Source organism: Pan paniscus, chromosome 1 (genome assembly GCF_029289425.2).
Source record: "Pan paniscus chromosome 1, NHGRI_mPanPan1-v2.0_pri, whole genome shotgun sequence".
Taxonomy (NCBI): domain Eukaryota; kingdom Metazoa; phylum Chordata; class Mammalia; order Primates; family Hominidae; genus Pan; species Pan paniscus.
Genome location: NC_073249.2, coordinates 187,825,566 through 187,846,348, shown reverse-complemented (window position 1 = coordinate 187,846,348; position 20,783 = coordinate 187,825,566). Strand labels below are relative to the sequence as shown.

The following is a 20,783-nucleotide window of genomic DNA, read 5'->3' as shown; positions in this document are numbered from 1 at the left end:
TTGAACCCGGGAGTCGGAGGTTGCAGTCAGACAAGATCACGCCATTGCACTCTAGCCTGGGCGACAGAGCGAGACTCCATCTCAAAACAAAACAAAACAAAACAAAACAAAACAAAACAAAACAAAAATCCCTAGTTTATGGAAGTCTTGGTCGAGGTGGCTCATGCCTGTAATCCCAGGAGGCCAGGAGGTTGAGACCAGCATGGGCAATATAGTGAGACCTCTGTCTCTACAACAAATTTAGCAAATTTAAATTTAAGTTTAAAAATTAGCCAGGTGGGGCCGGGCACGGTGGCTCACGCCTGTAATCCCAGCACTTTGGGAGGCTGAGGCAGGCGGATCACCTGAGGTCAGGAGTTCGAGACCAGCCTGAGCAACATGGAGAAACCCCATCTCTACTAAAAATACAAAATTAGCCTGGCGTGGTGGCGCATGCCTGTAATCCCAGCTACTCAGGAGGCTGAGGCAGGAGAATCACTTGAACGTGGGACGCGGAGGTTGCAGTGAGCTGAGATTGCACCATTGCACTCCAGCCTGGGCAACAAGAGCAAAATTTCGTCTCAAAAAAAAAAAAAAAGCTGTAGTCCTAACTACTTGGGAGGCTAAGCCCAGGAGTTTTCAGGGCTGCAGTGAGCTATGATTGCACCACTACACTCCAGCCTGGATGACAGAGTAAGACCCTGTCTGTAAAAGAGAAAAAAAAAGTGCTATTTAGAATGACTACCCAAGGGGGCATACTTTTCAAACCTTCTAAGCTCTAACTTTGGACCTGTTTACACCATAAGAAGGCAATTTACTTGGCCCACATTAGACAAGCCCCTTAAAACGTAACCATCACTGGGTCGGACACAGTGGCTCACGCCTGTAATCCCAGCACTTTGGGAGGCCGAGGAGGGCGGATTACTTGAGGTCAGGAGTTTGAGATTAGGAGTTCGAGAAACCCCGTCTCTAGTAAAAATACAAAAATTAGCCAGGCATGGTGGCACACGCCTGTAGTCCCAGCTACTGGGGAGGCTGAGGCAGAAAAATTGCTTGAACCCGGGAGGCGGAGGTTGCAGTCAGCTGAAATTAAGCCACTGCACTTCAGCCTGGACAACAGAGCAAAACTCTTTCTCAAAACAAACAAACAAAAAAACCATCACTAGATTGCTTTTTATGTCCTTGGCTTTCATGAGACATAACAAAAAGTATCCATGTGAATTTTGCTTTAGCATTTGTTGTTAAAATCTTCCTGATTACTTTATTAAATCATTCACTGTTTCCTAATAAAATCACATGAGAAACTACCTTTAGAATTTGGTTATACAGGGGAAAAAAATCTATGATGTCTCCTATGATTAATTCATTCCTTTCAGATGACAAAATCTATTCAATATGTACTGTGTTTTCATTTTTACCCTAGCATCCAGGAAGCTCAGAACTACATTTCTTTCTTTTTTTTTTTTTTGAGACAGGGTCTCACTCTGTCTCCCAGGCTGGAGTACAGTGGCACAATCTCAAGGTGGCGAGTCCAAGCAATTCTCCCACCTCAAACTCTCCAGTGGCTGGGATTACAAGTGTGCATCACCACGCCTGGCTAGTTTTCGTATTTTTAGTAGAGACAGCGTTTTACCATGTTGGCCAAGCTGGTCTTGAACTCCTAGCTTCAAGTGATCCACCTGCCTCGGCCTCCAAAGTGCTGGGATTACAGGCGTGAGCCACCGCACCCAGCCGATAACTACATTTCAAATTCAGTTACAGTCTTGTTTAACCCCATGATAATTGTGATCTCCTTTTTCTCTGGCCCTAATTTTCTATTTCTAGTTTTCTAGCCTATTGTAAAGACCCTTTATGCTCTTATGGACAAGAGAGGAGATAAAATTAACATTTGGTATGCTGATTTTAGAATTATTTCTGCAATTTTACAAAGATAAATGCAAAGATACATGTCCTATGTTATGATATTTAAAGAATTTGTAGAGGTTACTCCGGGCATACTGCATGCCTATGGGGTAGCCCTGTTCCACAAGGAGCAGGAAAAAAAAAAAAAAAAGAATTTGTAGTAACTGAAGAGGATCCAGAGAAAAGCAATAGAAAAAGAACAATGAATGGGGACTGGGGTAGTATGCCCATATTCTCCAACTCAAATATTGTGGCACAATGATGTAGCATATGGGCTAATAGAAGTGAATATCTGTAATTCGGACTGTCCTGAAAAATCCTGGAGATATGTTGAAGACAAATCCCAGGAGTCATGGTCATTATTCAGTATATATGAGAAGGTACAGAAAGGCTTTATCCTTTCTTTGGATCAGATTCCTTTGATGATATGTTGAAAACACCGGAACTGCTCCCCAGAAAAATACAGACGCGCAGAGTTTCAGAAAGCAGAACCCCCCTGTTATCTATTTATTTTTCCACAATATCAAAAGCACTTTACAGCTGGTATTGCTGTAAAGAGTTCAGAAAGATGAGGAAGAACCTGAGCTGCCAAGTCAGATGGGAAGAATGGCAAATCAGCTACCAGCTGAAGTTCTTAACACTCTGAAGCCATTCTTAGACGGTTTAAGCCAGTGGGTGCTTTTTGTAGGTTCTCAACTTTTTAAAGTAACATATCCCTTTGATAAGCTGCTTAAGGTATGGGTCAGCTATCTCAAAAATACTCCCACAAACACCCCCACCCTCGCTCCCACCCCACAAATCTGCAAATAATTTCATGGGGTTCATGGACTTGCTAAAGCCCATCCTCCAGTACTCGCTTCTGTTTAAGTGCAGACTTCCCAGGGCTCAGCGGAATGCCCTTGATGACCTTTAACAATCACCCTTTTATCATGGGGACAAGAGCGGCCTAGAAGGAGGTTTTTGGAGTCACCAGACCCCCATGGCCCCTCACCAGGCCCCTTCAAGCTCTCCCCTCCCCCACGCCCGCGCAGCGCAGGTGCGAAAACCTTAGGGGCCACCCGGGCGCGACAGCCCCAAAGCGGGGGGGGATGGGACCCTGGGAGGGGCGGGGGTGGGGGTGGGGGCCTTCCCGGTGTTGCTTGGTGACCACGCTCTCCGCCCAGACCGTTCCATTTCTTCAGCAGGGGGCGCCCCGGGCCGGGCCGGCGCTGACCAGCCTCGCAGAGCCACCCTCTTCCGGCCTGCCCCCCTCTGCCGGGCGATGGTGTGCGCCCGTGACGTCACAGAAGGCGGGGCCAGCGCCGCTGCCGGGTGCTGGAGGCGCCATTGGAGCCGGCTTGGCTGGCGAGCCCGGCTGAGGAGTCTCTTGGGCCGCACTTACCGCCGCGTCCGCTCCCGGTCCCTGGCCCTTCAGCGGCATGGCGTGCGGGGCGACGCTGAAGCGGCCCATGGAGTTCGAGGCGGCGCTGCTGAGCCCCGGCTCCCCGAAGCGGCGGCGCTGCGCCCCTCTGCCCGGCCCCACTCCGGGCCTCAGGCCCCCGGACGCCGAGCCGCCGCCGCCGTTTCAGACGCAGACCCCACCGCAGAGTCTGCAGCAGCCCGCCCCGCCCGGCAGCGAGCGGCGCCTTCCAACTCCGGGTAACCTGCCCTGCTCTGGGCTTGGCAGGAAGCCAGGCCCAGGCATTTTTGGGGGGGGGTGGTGGGGGAGGGTTGGGAATACCAGGCCAGTTTACCCAGGGACCCCTTCTTTGCCTTGAGAAAAGGGAACTGGGATGCCGCTGGGCCTGGTTGCTTCCGGGGATGGGAGGCATCCGGGAGGGGTAATGGGGCCACAGGGTCGGTTTTAGGTTTTCCTGGGGGAGGAGAGCCTGGAGGGGTGGACACCAAGAGGAAGATGGGAATACCTCTGGCAGCTCCGGGCCCTCCCTGTCGCTGAAGCCCCTCCTTCCTCCGCTGGCCGGGTCTGCACCGAGCCACCCTGCAGATCCAGTGGGCCATGGAAAATTGGATTCTACTCACGAACCTGGCCTGGAGGGCGGGGGTGGGATGGGGGCGGGTTACCGGGAAGGGGCGCGAGTGCGTGCTGTTTAGCGCTGTAGGGAGACATGATTTCCAGAAGTCTTTAGGAACCCAGAGGCCGCCGCAAGAGTCACGGAATCCGATTTCAACCTGATCATTTCTAAGGGACTGGCCACGTTCTTTTATTATATGGCTATTGCCTCGTACCATATATGGCTTGAAATCGGTAGATCATTAGCTAGAATTTGAGAATCCTACGACATACGGAGGTTCTACAGAACTAAGAATGTAACTGTCCTTAACAGGGACTCTCCTTCAGTAAGGCGTTCCACTTTGTCCAAGGAAAAGGACTGGCGTTACAGTAGACACCTCATAGCGCAGGAGTAGAGGGGAGGGTGCTTCAGCATTAATATTCTGCGATTTTAAAGGACTTCCGGAAATGAGGGGGGCGTCTCAATAATGGATTTGGGCAAGTCGTTTCTTTGTGTGTTTTTCTATTCCTCAAGCTTAAGCAAAACCTTAGGCTCACCGTAAAATCATCCTTTCCACCCCTTTTCAGTTGCAGTGCCTTCAGGTTTCATTTCCTCCTTCCTCTGCATATCGATCCACAATGCAAATTGCAGGCCCTCATCCTCACACCAAGATTCCTACACCCAGCTAAAGCTGTCCCAGACTTCATATCCTTAACTCGAGTTCACCTTTTTAATCCTAGAATTCAAAGGACTTATGAACTGTGACCATATCTTACCTAGTCAGTCTCTTACACATTTTTTTCAAACTGTGCCTCTGCTCTTTCCCCCAGACCCACCGCTCTGTGCCCTTATCATGTTTTTCCCTTCTATTTGCTAATCCCAAAAGAGTAATTTCAAGTCTCTTATCCATTAGCTGACTAACCTGCCCATAAAAAACGCTGTTCTACTTAAATTCCCCGGCCATTCAATGTTGTATAACCTTATGTACAGGATGAGATAATGTTTGCAAAAGTCCATTTTAAAGAACCCTCAAAGACAGGCGCCATAGATGGCCACTTGCAGTGATGTTTTGTTCTTCCCTAGCTCCTGCAGATACCTAAAGATAGTCCATAATCTTTTTGGGTCTCACTTCTGCAAATTGGAGTTCATACTTGCGCTATCTTTTGTTGAAGAACCCTCAAGATAGTTGCAAAAAGTATTTTGAAAAGTATAAAGTGATGGGTTTAATGTAAATGTTTTATTAAATACTACTATCCTCTAGACTAATTTGGTTGTAGTTCACATTACAGTAGCTGCTTCTTAAGTGATTTTTGGGCTGGGCGAGGTGGCTTATGCCTGTAATCCCAGCACTTCGGGAGGCCATGGTGGGTGGATCAAGAGACCGAGACCATCCTGGCCAACATGGTGAAAACCCTGTTTCTACTAAAAATAGCCAGGCGAGGTTGCATTGAGCCAAGATCGCGCCACTGCACTCCAGCCTGGCGACAGAGCGAGACTCCATCTTAAAAAAAAGTTATTTTTGTTGTGGGGGCAGTGGTGGCATGCACTTGTAATTCCAGCTACTAGGGAAGCTGAGGCAGGAGAATCGTTTGAAGCCGGGAGGCAGAGGTCGCAGTGAGCGGAGATCACACCATTGCGCTCCAGCCTGGGCCACAAGAGCGAAACTCCATCTCAAAAAAAAAAAAAAGAGAGAGAGAATGTGGGCAAGGCGTGGTGGCTCACACCTGCAATCCCAGCACTTTGGGAGGCTGAGGCAGGAGGATTGCTTGAGCCCAGGAATTCGAGACAAGTCTGTGCAACATAATGAGACCTTGTTTCCACAAAAGAATTCTAAGGCCGGGCGCAGTGGCTCACTCCTGTAATCCCAGCACTTTGGGAGGCGGAGGCGGGCGGATCACCTGAGGTGTCGGGAGTTCAAGACCACCCTGACACACATGGAGAAATCCTGTCTCTACTAAAAATACAAAATTAGTGGGGCATGGTGGTGCATGCCTGTAATGCCAGCTACTCGGGAGGTTGAGGCAGGAGAATCGCTTGAACCTGGGAGGCGGAGATTGCGGTAAGCCGAGATCCGGCCATTGCACTCCATCCTGGGCGACAAGAGTGAAACTCCATCTCAAAAAAAAAAAAAGCTAAAAAATTAGCTGGGCAATTTTTCTGAAATCCGAAATGCTGCAAAGTCTGAACTGCTCCAAAAATTGAGTGTCAATATGACACTCAAAGGAAATACTTATTCACTGGAGTTTTTCTGATTTGGGGTAAGGGATGTTCAATTGGTAAGTATAATGCAACTATTCCACAATCCAAAACTTCTGTCTCAAGCATTTTGGATGAGGGATGCTCAATCTATATGGTACTTTTTGTGGAAAGGTCCTGTAAAACTAAGCCTTTTATTGCTTAAATCTTTATTGAGTGCTAGGTGAATTCCAGACACGGAAGAAGGGGGTTGCTGACCGCAGGAAATATTTGTAAACATAATGTGCAAAGCAATTAACTGATTATGACTTGAGAGTCTGAGAATAACTTCTGAATTAAGGTAGCATTTTAGCTGAGTCTTTTTTTGTTGTTTTTTGAGACAGAGTCACTCTGTTGCCCAGGCTGGAGTGTAGTGGCACGATCTTGGCTCACTGCAACCGCCGTCTCCCATGTTCAAGCGATTCTCCTGCCTCAGCCTCCCCAGTAGCTGGGATTACAGGCATGTGTCACTACGCTCGGCTAATTTTTTTTTTTTTTTTTTTGAGATGACGTTTCGCTCTTGTTGCCCAGGCTGGAGTGCAATAGCATGATCTCGGCTCACTGCAACTTCCACCTCCCAGACTCAAGCGATTCTCCTGCCTTAGCCTCCCAGAATGCTGGGATTACAGGCGCATGCCACCATTCTCGGCTAATTTTTGTATTTTTAGTGGAGATAGGGTTTCATCATACTGGTCAGGCTGGTCTCAAACACCTGACCTCAGGTGATCCGCCTGCCTCAGCCTCCCAAAGTGCTGGGATTACAGGCATGAGCCACCACACCCGGCCTACTAATTTTTGTATTTTTTTTGTCAAGACAGGGTTTCACTGTATTGGCCAAGCTGGTCTCAAACTCCTGACCTCAGGTGATCTGCCCGCCTCGGCCTCCCAAAGTGCTGGGATTGCGTGAGCCACTGCGCCCGGCTAGCTGAGTCTTGATCAAGTTTGAGCAATAGTCCCATTTCGAGCACAGGGAAACCTTGAGAGCAAAGTCCAAAAAACCCACAATTTAAGGAAAGAATAATGTAATGTAACTAAATTATAGTGGAATCCAGATGGAACCAGGAAAATAAATTGAGGCCACATCTTGGAAAGTATTGACTGCCATGTTCAAGAGTTTGAATTTTGGTTTGTAGCAGTAGGAACACTGTAGAGTTTGGAGGATGGGCTTAGACTGGAAAGAATCTGGCAGCACAACCTCAAGTAATGGAGGGAAGGATTAAAATTATCCACTGTTAAAAAGAAATTTGAGTTTTTCTTTTTAAAAAAATTTTGTGCTTTATATGGCCTTCTACAGAAGAAAATCATGTCTAACTTTCTTATTTTTCTCCCATGGATACCGTGTTTAGATTCTTGGACTTCTTAGTCCTACCACCCTCAAAATTGTATCTTTCCATTTGTTAACATTGCCATACAGGAGGCAGAGGTTTATCAAAGACCTTCTGTTCTCTTAAGCGTTGTCCTCATACTTGTCCTTTCTTGTTTCAAGTATTTGCAGTTCTTATCCTTGTATTGGCTCTGGCTTGAGGAATAAGACATTTTAAAATACAGGGGGCTAGCGGTGGCTCACGCCTGTATTCCCAGCACTTTGGGAGGCCGAGGCAGGCAGATCAGCTGAGGTCAGGAGTTTGAGACCAGCCTGGCCAACATTGTGAAACTCTGTCTCTACTAAAAATACAAAAAATTAGGTGGGTGTGGTGGCGGGCTCCTGAAATCCAAACTACTCTGGAGGCTGAGGCAGGAGAATTGCTTGAACCTGGGAGGTAGAGGTTGCAGTGAACTGAGATTGTGCTATTGCACTACAGCCTGGGCGACAGGGTAAGACTCTCTTAAAAAATAAAGTGAGGTGAAAACTTAATAAATTCAGGAATCTAAAATACAAACTTCATAGCACTGTTTTGTTTTGTTTTTTGAGACAGAGTCTTACTCTGTTGCCCAGTCTGGAGTCCAATGGGGTGATCTCGGCTCGCTGCAATCTCCACCTCCTGGGTTGAAGCAATTCTCCTGCCTCAGCCTCCCAAGTAGCTGGGATTACAGGTGCGCACCACCATGCCCAGCTAATTTTTGTATTTTTAGTAGAGATGGTTTCGCCATGTTGGTCAGGCTGGTCTCGAACTCCCAACCTCAGGTGATCCACCTGCCTAGGCCTCCCAAAGTGCTGGGATTACAGGCGTGAGCCACCATGTACGGGCTTTTTTTCTTTTTTTTTGATACTGGGTCTCGTTATGTTGCCCAGGCTGGCCTCAAGTGATCCTCCCACCTTGGCCTTCCAAAGTGCTGGATTACAGGCATGAGCCACCCGTGCCTGGCCCATAGCACTCTTGTTTTTTTGTTTTGTTTTTCTATTTTTTTTTTGAGGCAGAGTCTGATTGTGTTTCCCAGGCTGGAGTGCAGTGGCACAGTCTCGGCTCAGCGCAACCTCCACCTCCCCGGTTCAAGAGATTCTCCTGCCTCAGCTTCCTGAGTAGCTGGGACTACAGGCGCGTGCCACCACGCCTGGCTAATTTTTTGTATTTTTAGTAGAGACGGTGTTTCACCATGTTAGCCAAGATAGTCTCGATTTCATGACCTTGTGATCTGCCTGCCTCAGCCTCCCAAAGTGCTGGGATTACAGGCATAAGCCACCATACCCAGTTGGCCCATAGGACTCTTAAAGCATCTCCTACATTGTTCCAGTATTTAGGCTGAAAGTTAGGGACTTTGACTATGTGTGGAACCACTTGAATTCATGTCAGTTCCTGGACTGTACTGTCACTTGTTATGACATTATTGTTACCTTTAGTTTTTATTTTTACAACCTTATCAGGTAGGTATTTAATGTTTACATTGAAGAAGTAAAGATCCTGAATAACTTCTCAAGGTTATAGTCACACAGCTAGTAAGAAGCAAAGTGGCATTAATACCTCCCACCATTAAAGAAAAAAGGTGGTTATAGCAAAGTATACCCTAGAATAATTTGAGTTGTTTGAGATGGATACAGGTATCTCTTTTTTTAAATTAGTAGGTACAAACAAAGAACTTGAAAACCACATCCTTTTAGATTCTTTGTTGTTTCTAGGAGTGTATTTCAAGGTGGTTAGTAATTTGTGTTTCCTGGGCTCCCTTTAATAGTGTTAGCAAATTTGCTTTGTGATTACCTTGACTTACAATCTCCCCACACACTGAGTTGCCTCTTAGGATCAGAAAATTATTTTCTAAGTCCTGACCATCACTTCTAGGCATTAAATCTCAGTTCTTTCCTTGGTCGATGTCCACACTGTAAACATAATGGTTTCTGCTGCCCTCTTTCCCAAAGTTTATTTTGATTTGTTTTTTAGATAAATCACCCAGGCTCCCTTGTGGTTTTTTTTGAGACGAGATTTTGCTGTGTTGTTCAGGCTAGTCTCCTGGGCTCAAGGGATCCTCCCGCCTCCCCCTGCAGAGTAGCTGGGATTACACCCAGCTTTGGAGCCACCACTTCCAGCTCCAAAGATGCTTTTTTAAAGTCCCATATGGGACAAGAGCTTCCCTGTTAGAAGGCCTTGGGCAGTATGAGACTCACCCCTTAATACCCTAGGTTGTGAAATTGTGAAATTTAAAGGAGATTAAAAAATAATCCCTGTTAGGTAAACAGAGGTTTCTTTTACTGTAAATTGTACTAGTTAACCATCCAGCTAACTGCAGATCTTGTGTTCTTTGCCACAGGAAAACAAGTAAAGGGAACTCTGTCTGGTTTATGCCAAAGTAGCTATTCTTTTATGCATTGTTGAAATAGTGGCAATAAGAACATACTGTCTTTGAAGCCACTGGGGAGTGCTTCCACCAGTACGGTATAAACGTTTTGCTTGTTTATGTCGGGGGAGGGGGAGATTGAGACCTACATGCCAAAGGGAGTATCTAAAGTCTAGTCAGAAGATCTTTGTCTCTTCCCACTTCTGAAGAAAGTTTGAAGAAATGAGACAATAAAGTGAAAGCTCAAGTTTGTTTCTTTTTTATTAGAGCAAATTTTTCAGAACATAAAACAAGAATATAGTCGTTATCAGAGGTGGAGACATTTAGAAGTTGTTCTTAATCAGAGTGAAGCTTGTGCTTCGGAAAGTCAACCTCACTCCTCAGCACTCACAGCACCTAGCTCTCCAGGTAAGCCCACTTTGATCTGCAAAATCCGCATTAAGAGTTTGTAAATGGTACTTATAATGATGAATCCAGAATTGGCCTCCTCTAATGTAATAGAATTGCTAACGTGGATGTATTAATATTTACAGATATTTTTAAAACTATACAGTCATGAAATTGGAAGAAACCTCACATTGATTTGATGTGCTTCCATCCACCCAATACAAGAATATCTTCCTGTATAACTGCAATGTGTAATATTGTAGCCAGGGTGCAATAAATAGCCACATGTGGGCTATTTAATTTTAAACTAATTAAAATTAGATAAAATTTTGGCCGGCTGAGGTGGCTCATGCCTGTAATCCTAGCACTTTGGGAGGCTGAGGCAGGCGGATCTCCTGAGGTCAAGAGTTCAAGACCGGCCTGGCCAACATGGCAAAACCTCATCTCTACTAAAAATACAAAAAAATTAGCCAGGCATGGTGGCTCGCACCTGTAATCCCAGCTACTCGGGAGGCTGAGGTTGCAGTGAGCTGAGATGACACCATTGTACTCCAGCCTGGGTGACAGAGTGAGTCTCTGTCTCAAAAAAAAAAAAAAAAGTTTTTTAAAAATTCTGTTCCTCAGGTTCAGTAGTCACATTTCAGGTACTCATTAGCCACATATGGCTGTTGTATTGTACATGCAGTTACAAGATATTTCCATAATTGCAGAAAGCTCTGTTCAACAGGGGCTGCTCATTATTGACAAATGGTCAAAGAGGATGTGCTAAAAAATAGAATCTCAAGGTTGGAGACAGTCTTCATGGTCATGTAGTGATTCAGTTTTGCCTGCCATATTGCCTCCTGTTGGGGTTCAACAGCCCAGTGTTTGACCATCTCCAGTGGTGGTGAAATCTGTCTCCTTTAACAGTAGAAGAGTCTTATTTCCTCACAAAGTATTCTACTTAACAGTTCTAAAGGTTAAAAGTTACCTTGATTAAAAATTGTCTCCTTACAAAATATAAACTGGGGTTTGCCCGGAATTAGGGTTAGGGGAGAATGAGGAGATATTGCTTGATGGGTAAGGGGTTTTAGTTTTTGGAGTGATGGAAGTGTTCTGGAACTAGAAGTGGTGGTAGTAGTGTAATATTTTGATTATGCTAAATGCCACTGACTTGTTTGCTTTAAAGTGATTACTTTTATGTTATGTGACTTTTACCTCAACAAATTTTTTTTTTTAATCCAGAGTTCCTGGCTCTGGAACTGCACCCTTTCTGATTGCTCTTGCACATATATGATAAACCTGTCAGTGGTTACAACTAGCACTATTCTCTTGAGATTTCAGTAATATAATTTTAAAGTAATAGGATATGTTATGGTTAACAAAACAGTTACAAATAATGACTAGTGAGACGTTTTGGTTAGATTTTATTTGTAGAGAAAAAAATATCCTTGAGTTAGTTTAAGCAAAAAATTGTTTCAGTGTGTTAAATGGCTTACTGGCTAACAAATGGCCAAAGAAACAGATTTTAGCCTGAGCTTTGAGGAACACCTGAGAACTGGGCTGCCACCAGGGCTGCTGCCCATGTTTTTTTTTGTTTTGTTTTTTTGTTTTTGTTTTTGTTTTTTGTTTTTTTGGGGGTTTTTTTGAGATTTGCTCTGTCGCGCAGGCTGAAGTGCAGTGGCGTCATCTCAGCTCACTGGAACCTTCGCCTCCCAGGTTCAAGCAATTCTTCTGTCTCAGCCTCCCGAGTAGCTGGGACTACAGGCGCCCACCAGCACACCCAGCTATTTTTTTGTATTTTTAGTAGAGGCGGGGTTTCACCATGTTGGCCGGGCTGGTCTCGAACTCCTGACCTCAAGTGATCAACCCGTCTTGGCCTCCAAAGTGCTGGGATTACAGGCGAGAGCCACCATGCCTGGCCAGGGCTGCTGCTTTTATCATGATCAGAAAGCCACTTGTGGGATCTGTTCACTTGCCAGCTCCAGAACCAGGCTGGTAGAAGCTTATCCCTGTGACTTATCTCTGTCCTGAATTCAAATCTTCTGTGAGTGAACCTGATTAGGAGAACCTTTTTTTTTCTTTTTTTTTTTTTTTGAGTCCGTTTTGCTCTTGTTGCCCCGTTTGGAGTGCATGCAGTTGTGTGATCTCGGCTCACTGCAATCTCCGCCTCTCAGGTTCAAGCGATTCTCCTTTCTCAGCCTCCCAAGTAGCTGGAATTACAGGTGCCCATCACCACGCCCAGCTAATTTTTTTGTATTTTAAGTAGAGACAGGGGTTTCTCCATGTTGGTCAGGCTGGTCCCGAACTCCCAACCTCAGGTGATCCGCCCACCTCAACCTCCCAGAGTGCTGGGATTACAGGCATGGCCACTGCGCCCAGCCTTTTTTTCTTTTTTCTTTTTTTCTTTTTTTTTTTTTTTGAGATGGCGTTTTACTCTTGTTGCCCAGGCTGGAGTGCAGTGGCACAATCTTGGCTCACTGCAACCGCCACCTCTTGGGTTCAAGCAATTCTTCTGCCTCAGCCTCCCGAGTAGCTGGGATAATGGGCATGCCCTACCACGCCCAGCTAATTTTGTATTTTTAGTAGAGACTGGGTTTCTCCACGTTGTCAGGCTGGTCTCCACCTCAGATGATCCGCCTGCCTTGGCCTCCCAAAGTGCTGGGATTATAGGTGTGAACCACCGCACCTGGCCCAAACTCGCTTTTTCTTTTGGCCAGGTTCCTCATGGATGAAGAAGGACCAGCCCACCTTTACCCTCCGACAAGTTGGCATAATATGTGAGCGCCTCTTAAAAGACTATGAAGATAAAATTCGGGAGGAGTATGAGCAAATCCTCAATACCAAACTAGCAGGTAGGCCGAGGCAGTGACTGCCATTGTCATTAACAGGGTTCAGTTAAAAATTAACACCAGTTAAATAACTTAGAAAAAGAGAGTAGGACCTCATGCAAGGGAGTTTCTTGAGTTGCGGGTATGGAAGTTACTCTTTGGTGATTGTAAACACATCATTTATACATTATATGGAAGGACTTTTTTTTTGGGGGGGGGGACAGAGTTTTGCTCTTGTTTTCCAGGCTGACACCGCAACCTCCGCCTGCCAGGTTCTAACGATTCTCCTGCCTCAGCCTCCAGAGTAGCTGGGATTACAGGCATGCGCCACCATGCCTGGCTAATTTTTTTGTATTTTTAGCAGAGAGGGGGTTTCTCCATTGTTGGTCAGGCTGGTCTCAAACTCCTGACCTCAGGTGATCCGCCCACCTTGACCTCCCAAAATGCTTGGATTACAGGCGTGAGCCACCGCGCCCGGCCAAGACTTTGTTTTTTAAATAGAGGCAAGGTTTTGCTGTGAGCCCAGCTCTAGGAGTCTCCAGCTCCAGGCCTCAAGAAGTACTCCACCTCAGCTTCCCAGAGTGCTGGCATTACAGGAGTGCTACACACCTTGCCCAGTGGGAGGGATTTTTCATTTGCATTTCTGAAAAGAAACAAACCAAGCTCTTGCAAGAATTTTCCATATCAATGAAGGCATTGAGTCGGCCATTTGGGCTAGCTGGCTGGTAAACAGATGGTTGTAATACTGTACTAAACTCTAAACAGGTGTTGTGGAAGAGTTCAGTATTGTCAACATATTCAAACTTCCTAGTTAAGAAGTCATAGTTATGGATGTGGCGAGTTGGGTGTGATTTGGGAGGAACAGTAGAGTAAAAGCAAGGCTAGGGCAGGTTAGAACAGAGATAGTGATTAATGATGGCAACAATTAAAGCCTTCTGTGAAAGAAAGAGATCTGAATCAGAAATAGGAAATAGTACCTGTTTAGTGAAAGTGGATAATATTCCACATTAAACCACAGTACTCTATGTCAAGCACAAATCTCATCATACTCCTTTTCTGATTAAAGTCCTCAGCTGTACCCTATGGGATATAGGTCAAGATCTGTTGCTTAGGGTGACAGTGTGAGTAATTAAGAAATTTATGGGCAGCTTTCATGCTTTGCTGCTGTGTAATCATCAGAGAGTGAAGAAGCACAACTTTTTCCTGTAACACTATTGTTTCCTAATCTGGTGACCCATACAACGTGGTTCCTCAGAATATTAATAGATCTGTTTTACATTGGGAGCTGTTGGGTTAAGCAAAGTTAAATGAGTTCCTTTATAGTAGAACTACTTTGATCCTTTAATATGTATTATAAGAAGAAGCTCTAGGCCGGGCGCAGTGGCTCACGCCTGTAATCCCAGCACTTTGGGAGGCCGAGGCGGGCAGATCACAAGGTCAGGAGATCGAGACCATGCTGGCCAACACGGTGAAACCCCGTCCCTACTAAAAATACAAAAAATTAGCCGGGCATGGTGGTGAGCACCTGTAGTCCCAGCTACTCGGGAGGCTGAGGCAGGAGAATGGCGTGAATCGGGGAGGCAGAGGTTGCAGTGAGCCAAGGTCGCGCCACTGCACTCCAGCCTGGGCGACAGAGTGAGACTCCATCTCAAAAAAAAAAGAAGAAGCTCTAATATATCATTCCCTCTCCCACTCCCACCATAATACTGTTTCAGTCAGCTGGTTCTGAGTCACTTCTTTGTTCACAGATGTCAGGCTACCTTCTTCCTTTCTACTCAGTTTCCCCTTAAAAGGTGGTACTTCTGTGGAACTGTTTGCAGTTAGATGGTATAGATTTTCACTTAGCTTTCTAGCCATCCCACACTTCTTCCACTCATGTTTTTCACTCAATGTGTGTTGAAATTTATAACAAGGAAAGAGTTTCAAAGATTCATGTCCCATGGGAGATGGGCTGAAATTTCCTGGCTATGGTAGTGAGCTATTAATAGGAGATAGTTATGTCACGGGGGAGAGGTTATCAGGAAAATACCATTATATACCATCAGTGACCAATTCTAGAAGCCAAGGATTTGGCTCTGGGTTCTAAGAGGAACACATCTCAGTGACCTTTATATAAGGTCACTGGACTTTAATACAAGGACCTTTATAAAGAGGGCCTGAGAGGGTGAAGAATTCAAACTGGGAAGCTATTTGTGATCCTGACACTTGATTCTTAAAAATTGAGGGAGAGTTGCTGAGGATAAGTATGTACCGTCTTCTCACAGAACAATATGAATCTTTTGTGAAATTCACACATGATCAGATTATGCGACGGTATGGGACAAGGCCAACAAGCTGTAAGTATTGCCACATTTTCTTTGAATTTTCTAAGTTTCAAGAGCAAAATTTCTACACTGAAACTTCTCTCCTCAGAGTAAAAAGTCCCTTTGAAGTAAAATGTGCCCAGCACTGTGCTAAGCGTATTAAATCCACACCAAAGCTTATATAAGCCTCACAGTGACCCTATGAGGGAGTACTATTATTAGCTCCATTTTACTGGTAAAGATAGCACTTAAAGAGGTTAAATAATTTGCCCAAGCTTATACAGCTAGTGGTTCAGCTAGGATTAAAATCTAGGTAGTCTGACTTGAGCACCAATTTGTTACCTGTCTTTTCTCCAGAAAGATAGTTTCAGTTGTTAACTTATGAAAGTTGATTCCTTAAGTTAGTTTATCAAGTGTGGTCAGGATTTCTTATTCTAAATAATTTGCAACTACCAGATATTCAAAGCATAAAATATTAACAGTTGTATATCTAACTGAATTTGAGTCAGGTTCCTTAAATTCTTGATCTTTAGTATCTTTTAAGTGGTGAGTCATCGTTCATGCTATTTCTCACATTTACTGTTAGTGAAAATTTTTAAAGCATGACACTACAATTTTTAGTATTCTTACCCTTTTTGTTTTTTATTCTTAATTTACAGATGTGTCATGAAGCTTTGTCACATATCTGGGTACCAGGTTTGACCTCAAGAGATGGCTGCTGTACACTTTTTGCAACTGGTTTGATGTCACATTTCAGCTCCAACTTTGCATCCTGAGAACACTTAAACGTTTCTGCAGGTCCATTTTATACAACTTGAAAGACCGTAAAACTTTCTGGTTGCCACAAGCATATCTTTCTTTTCTGCTCATCCAATAAACAGCTGTGCCCTACTGTGATAGATTTTCCAAACAAAAATACCTGGAGCAGCAGTTTAGCAAAATATGCCTTCAGTGGCATTCAACAAATGGAGTTTCCCCAAGCACAGTTCTGTAAGAAGTGCGTGTGAGAGTGTGTGTATATGTGTGTATGTGTATTTTAAGTTATTATTTGTATTGTGCAAAATTTTTTTTTTGATCTTGGGGATTCTGGCTGTGAATTTGGTGCACGACAATTATGGTAAAAAAACATTTGCTTGGTCTAAAGAAGATCATTAATGTTTTGTGACCATACAAGTTGTAACAGTGGATTGTTTTTATGTGTAGGTATTGTTAAATACAGGGACTGTTTCCAGGCACAGAATATGAATCGTAAGTTAGGATGGACATTAGATGTGATTATGATGATAAAGCGAAGGTCTGCGGTCCTAAATCTACAGACACGTGGTGAGAAATTAGAACAAACTGGAGACGGGCCATTGACACATGGACTCTGCCTGGGCATGTTAGGTTAATTCTTTGACTCCAAGCCTTAAAATACTCACATGGAGTCAGCGCTCACCTCATTCACACAATTATCATAGAGCTCCCTGGACACTGAACCTCTAAAGGGAAAAGGTCTACCCTGGAGCCAGGAGCATCAGGGTTGGCTTGGGAGCATGAGAGGTGAGCCCAGGGCTAGGCCTGGGCCAGGCCCCGGCAGCACTGCTACTTGGGAGGAGCCACTTCACCTTTGTATTAGTTATTAAAAAATATAATTTTGGCTGGGCGCAGTGGCTCACGCCTGTAATCCCAGCACTTTGGGAGCCCGAGGCATGCGGATCACTTGAGGTCAGGAGTTCGAGACCACCCTGGCCAATATGGTGAAACCCCATCTCTACTAAAAATACAACAAAGTTAGCCGGGCGTGGTGGCAGGCGCCTGTAATCCCAGCTGCTTGGGAGGCTGAGGCAGGAGAATCGCTTGAACCCTGGAGGTGGCGGTTGCAGTGAGCACAGATCACGCCACTGCACTCCAGCCTGGGCGACAAAACGAGACTTCGTCTCAAAAAAAAAAAAAACATAGAATTTGGATCCTTTGGTCGGGTTCTCCCAAATTCTTTTGAGGTGTCCATGGTCAACTGCTTCAGCTTTGTTTTGGCAACCCCCTGCCCGAAGTCGCATATAGGCTGTTCTTCACCTTGTTTCCAAGGCTGAGGAACAGAAAGTAGCCTCTGTTTTGAGGAGGTGGAAGTTAAGTATACATTTATTTTTTACTGTGACTTGTTCAGGACCACATTTTACAAAATGCCTTGTTTCCTTCATTGTTTCTGGAAAGGAAAGTTCTATTAATATTGTTTTACTTTGAATATAGAATAGTTTTTTTAATTAGGGCTTATTTTGAAAAATTCTGAGTTTAATTCAAATGTATGCCAATACCTTCCAAAGTAAGGTAATATTCAGAGACAGTTGTTCTGATCAGATGGCTTAGAGAAATTTCTGGAATATTCACATTCGAAGATTCCTTATTAATGAATGTCTTTGACTTAAATCTAACCAAAAACTGCAACATTATTCTTTGTACATTTTCATTATATAGTGTTAACAAGCTTAGTTGCAAACAAATAAAATACTTAAGCTATTTGTTTACCTTGCCTTCTTAATACTGTGATAATGTTTATTAATTCAAGTAACTTATGTGAGAGCTGCTATAACCATTTCCCCAGTTCAACATTGCATTGAAAATTTATGGACCTTTAAAAAAAAAAAGCCCAACAGTGATTTTTTTTAATAATTAAAGAATGATTTTACTTCGTATTTGAAGGGCGATTTGTTTCATCTCTTCTTTTTTCAGGGTAGTCACTTGTTCCTAAAAGAGGAACATAGCAGTGGCTGTAATGGGAATGGCTCTGCAGTGGGCTAGTCACACCAAAATAAAGAAAGGGCAGCTGTGGGAGCCATCAGAAGCTGTGGAGGCTGGACTGGTAATGGGGAATGCTGCCCCACTGAAGTCTTGTTTAAGAGATCAGTGTGATGTGCTCACTTAACTATAAAGTGTCAGTCCCCATTCCAACTAAGTGGCTCCTGGCTGGGAAGTAGAGTAGGTTTCTCTAAGGAAAATGACACCTGCTCACCACCACCCCACCCCACCCCACCCCCCCCCACTATACCACATTGTTGTTAGGCTATCATATAATGATAAGATAGCCCTCTGAGGCCACAAGGTAAGACCAAACCACCAGGGCTGGGTTTTGGGATCCCCTCTAAAGAGACCACACATGTTTGTTTAGTGTTTATAATCTAGAGAAAAGACAACTGGGACAGAAAATGGGGACCTGGAAGGTAGGTCTCAGACTGGTGAATGAATTTTTCCCTAGACCTTGATTTCCAGAGCTTGAATTTAAGGGCACTCCCAGGTAGAGAAATGTCTTTGTCCCATGGAAATTATAGACCAAGGAAGACGTCAACCTATAAAAACGTATAAGGGTTTCTCAGGAACAGTGTTTTCAGAATATCTGGTGAGCTAGCTAATTTTTTTCTCTATTTTAATTCCAGTTATTATCCTTGATAAAGTCTTAAGCTTAAGAGGAAAAAGTAAGTGTCCATCCTTGGGTCAGAAGTTAAAAGGAAGATCAGAGCTCCTAAGGCAGTGATAATTGTTAAGATCTTCCAAAGGGGAAGACCATCAGGGAGTACAAGAATTTAAGCCAGCGGGTGGCGCACGCCTGTAATCCCAGCACTTTGGAAGGCTGAGGGGCAGATCACCTGAGGTCTGGAGTTTGAGACCAGCTTGACCAACATGGTGAAACCCCATCTCTACTAAAATACAAAAATTAGCCGGGCGTAGTGGCGGGCACCTGTAATCTCAGCTACTTGGAAGGCTGAGGCGGGAGAATCAACCTGAAACCATGAGGCGGAGGTTGCAGTGAGCCGAGATTGTGCCATTGCACTCCAGCCTGGCAACAGAGTTAAGACTATGTCTCAAAAAAAAAAAAGGATTTAAGCCAACCTTTCAAACCTGGTGAATCTTCTTACCATGGAGGATTGGTTGGCTAGCATAGTAGTTAAAGGACTGACTGCGTGTTTGTAGCTCTGTAGTTTGGTTTCTTCTCTGCCACTAATTTGGTTATGTCAGCCTTGCCAGGTTACTAAACTTGCTGAAACATGGCTTCCTTACCTGTAAAATCGAGGTTAATAGTAGGTTCATATTGGGTTTTGTTTTCAAATGCAAGAAATCATCCATGTAAAGAAAGTATTTAGCACAGCTTAGGGCATAGACTATGCACTTCACAATGTTAGAGCAGGTTTCTTTATAGTAGTCTTCGTCAGACCTGGAGACCCAAACTTTTGTGTCCCAAGTAGTGATTCTCAGCTTTCCAATATGAATAGCCCCTTGTTAACATAAAGATCTCACTTTTTCTTATTAGAATTTGTACCTTTAAGTGTTTGATGAAGGAAATAAAAGATGAATGACAAATGAATTTGGTAATGCCTTTCTGTGAATCTGTATTCAGTATGTTTTGTATGTTAATATAGCAGGGTCATACAAAAACTGGCCTATTTTTGTAAAGTTTTGTAGAAACACTGCTACACCTATTCATTTGTCTGTGGCAGCTTTCACACTAACTCCAGACTTGAGTAGAGTAGGTGCTACAAAGACCAAAGCATGGGCCACAGAGCTGAAAATACTTACTCTGTGTCCTTTTACAGAAAAGTGTGCTGGCCTTTGCACTAAAGCATGAAGAAACATTTGGGAAAAAGCACACAGGCTGGGCACGGTGGCCCATGCCTGTAATCCCAGCACTTTGGGAGGCCGAGGTGGGCAGATCACCTGAGAATGGGAGTTCAAGACCAGCCTGGCCAACATGGAGAAATCCCATCTCTACTAAAAATGCAAAATTAGCCGGGCGTGGTGGTGCATTCCTATAATCTCAGCTACTTGGAAGGCTGAGGCAGGAGAATCACTTGAACTTGGGAGGTGGAGGTTGAGGTGAGCCAAGATCACACCATTGCACTCCAGCCTGGGCAACAAGAGCAAAACTCTGTCTCAATTAAAAAAAAGAAAGAAGAGCAACAAACAAGGCAAAGTTACTTCATTTATAATCGTTGTTGCATCATGAGTTGGTCAACACTTACCCTAATTTGTCATTCTTAAGGCTGTTATACCTTAAGTTGAGGTGTGATGAAAATACCCTTTTTGCTTACAAATAAAAACTGATTGCCAAAGTAAGTATGTCACAGAAAAAGCTACTGAACAACTGTTTAGAGCAATGATTCTCAAGGATGGGGACGCAGAGCATACTATTTGGGGAGAGAAAAAGATTTGAAATGACCAATTTTATTTCAAGCATTTTTAATTTTGGAATTTTAGGTACAAAAATGGGTGTGAGAATTTTGTTTAACAGAAAATAGCATGGCTTTAAAATAGTTTGTAAAATACTGTTCTTAAGGAACAGAGTGTAATAGTGCCCATGGGCTATTAAAAAGGAACAGAAACTTCTCTACTACTCTGGAGTCCTTTGTTGAAAACAGATTGAGGGAGTGCTGTAGTCTTCCAGAGCTACAGTTAAACTGGATAAGGTTGGACACCTGGAAAAAAGCGTACATTTACCC

At 44.2% G+C, this 20,783-nt stretch overlaps 1 protein-coding gene across 1 annotated transcript; it reads left to right on the top strand.

Annotated features, from left to right (window-relative positions):
* The first annotated feature begins 3,152 nt into the window (after positions 1-3,152).
* Positions 3,153-17,819, top strand: AKIRIN1 (akirin 1). The gene is made up of 5 exons (XM_003815493.5): positions 3,153-3,519; positions 10,083-10,223; positions 12,902-13,036; positions 15,277-15,348; positions 15,975-17,819. The coding sequence occupies exons 1-5, from the start codon at positions 3,300-3,302 to the stop codon at positions 15,983-15,985; spliced, it is 579 nt and encodes a 192-aa protein (XP_003815541.2). The 5' UTR covers positions 3,153-3,299; the 3' UTR covers positions 15,986-17,819.
* The last annotated feature ends 2,964 nt before the right edge of the window (positions 17,820-20,783 follow it).

Coding starts and splice junctions, on each gene's coding strand:
- AKIRIN1 (XM_003815493.5), top strand. CDS start 3,300: ATGGCGTGCGGGGCGACGCTGAAGCGGCCCATGGAGTTCGAGGCGGCG. Junction 3,520..10,082: donor GCGGCGCCTTCCAACTCCGG/GTAACCTGCCCT, acceptor CTTTTTTATTAG/AGCAAATTTTTCAGAACATA. Junction 13,037..15,276: donor CCTCAATACCAAACTAGCAG/GTAGGCCGAGGC, acceptor GTCTTCTCACAG/AACAATATGAATCTTTTGTG.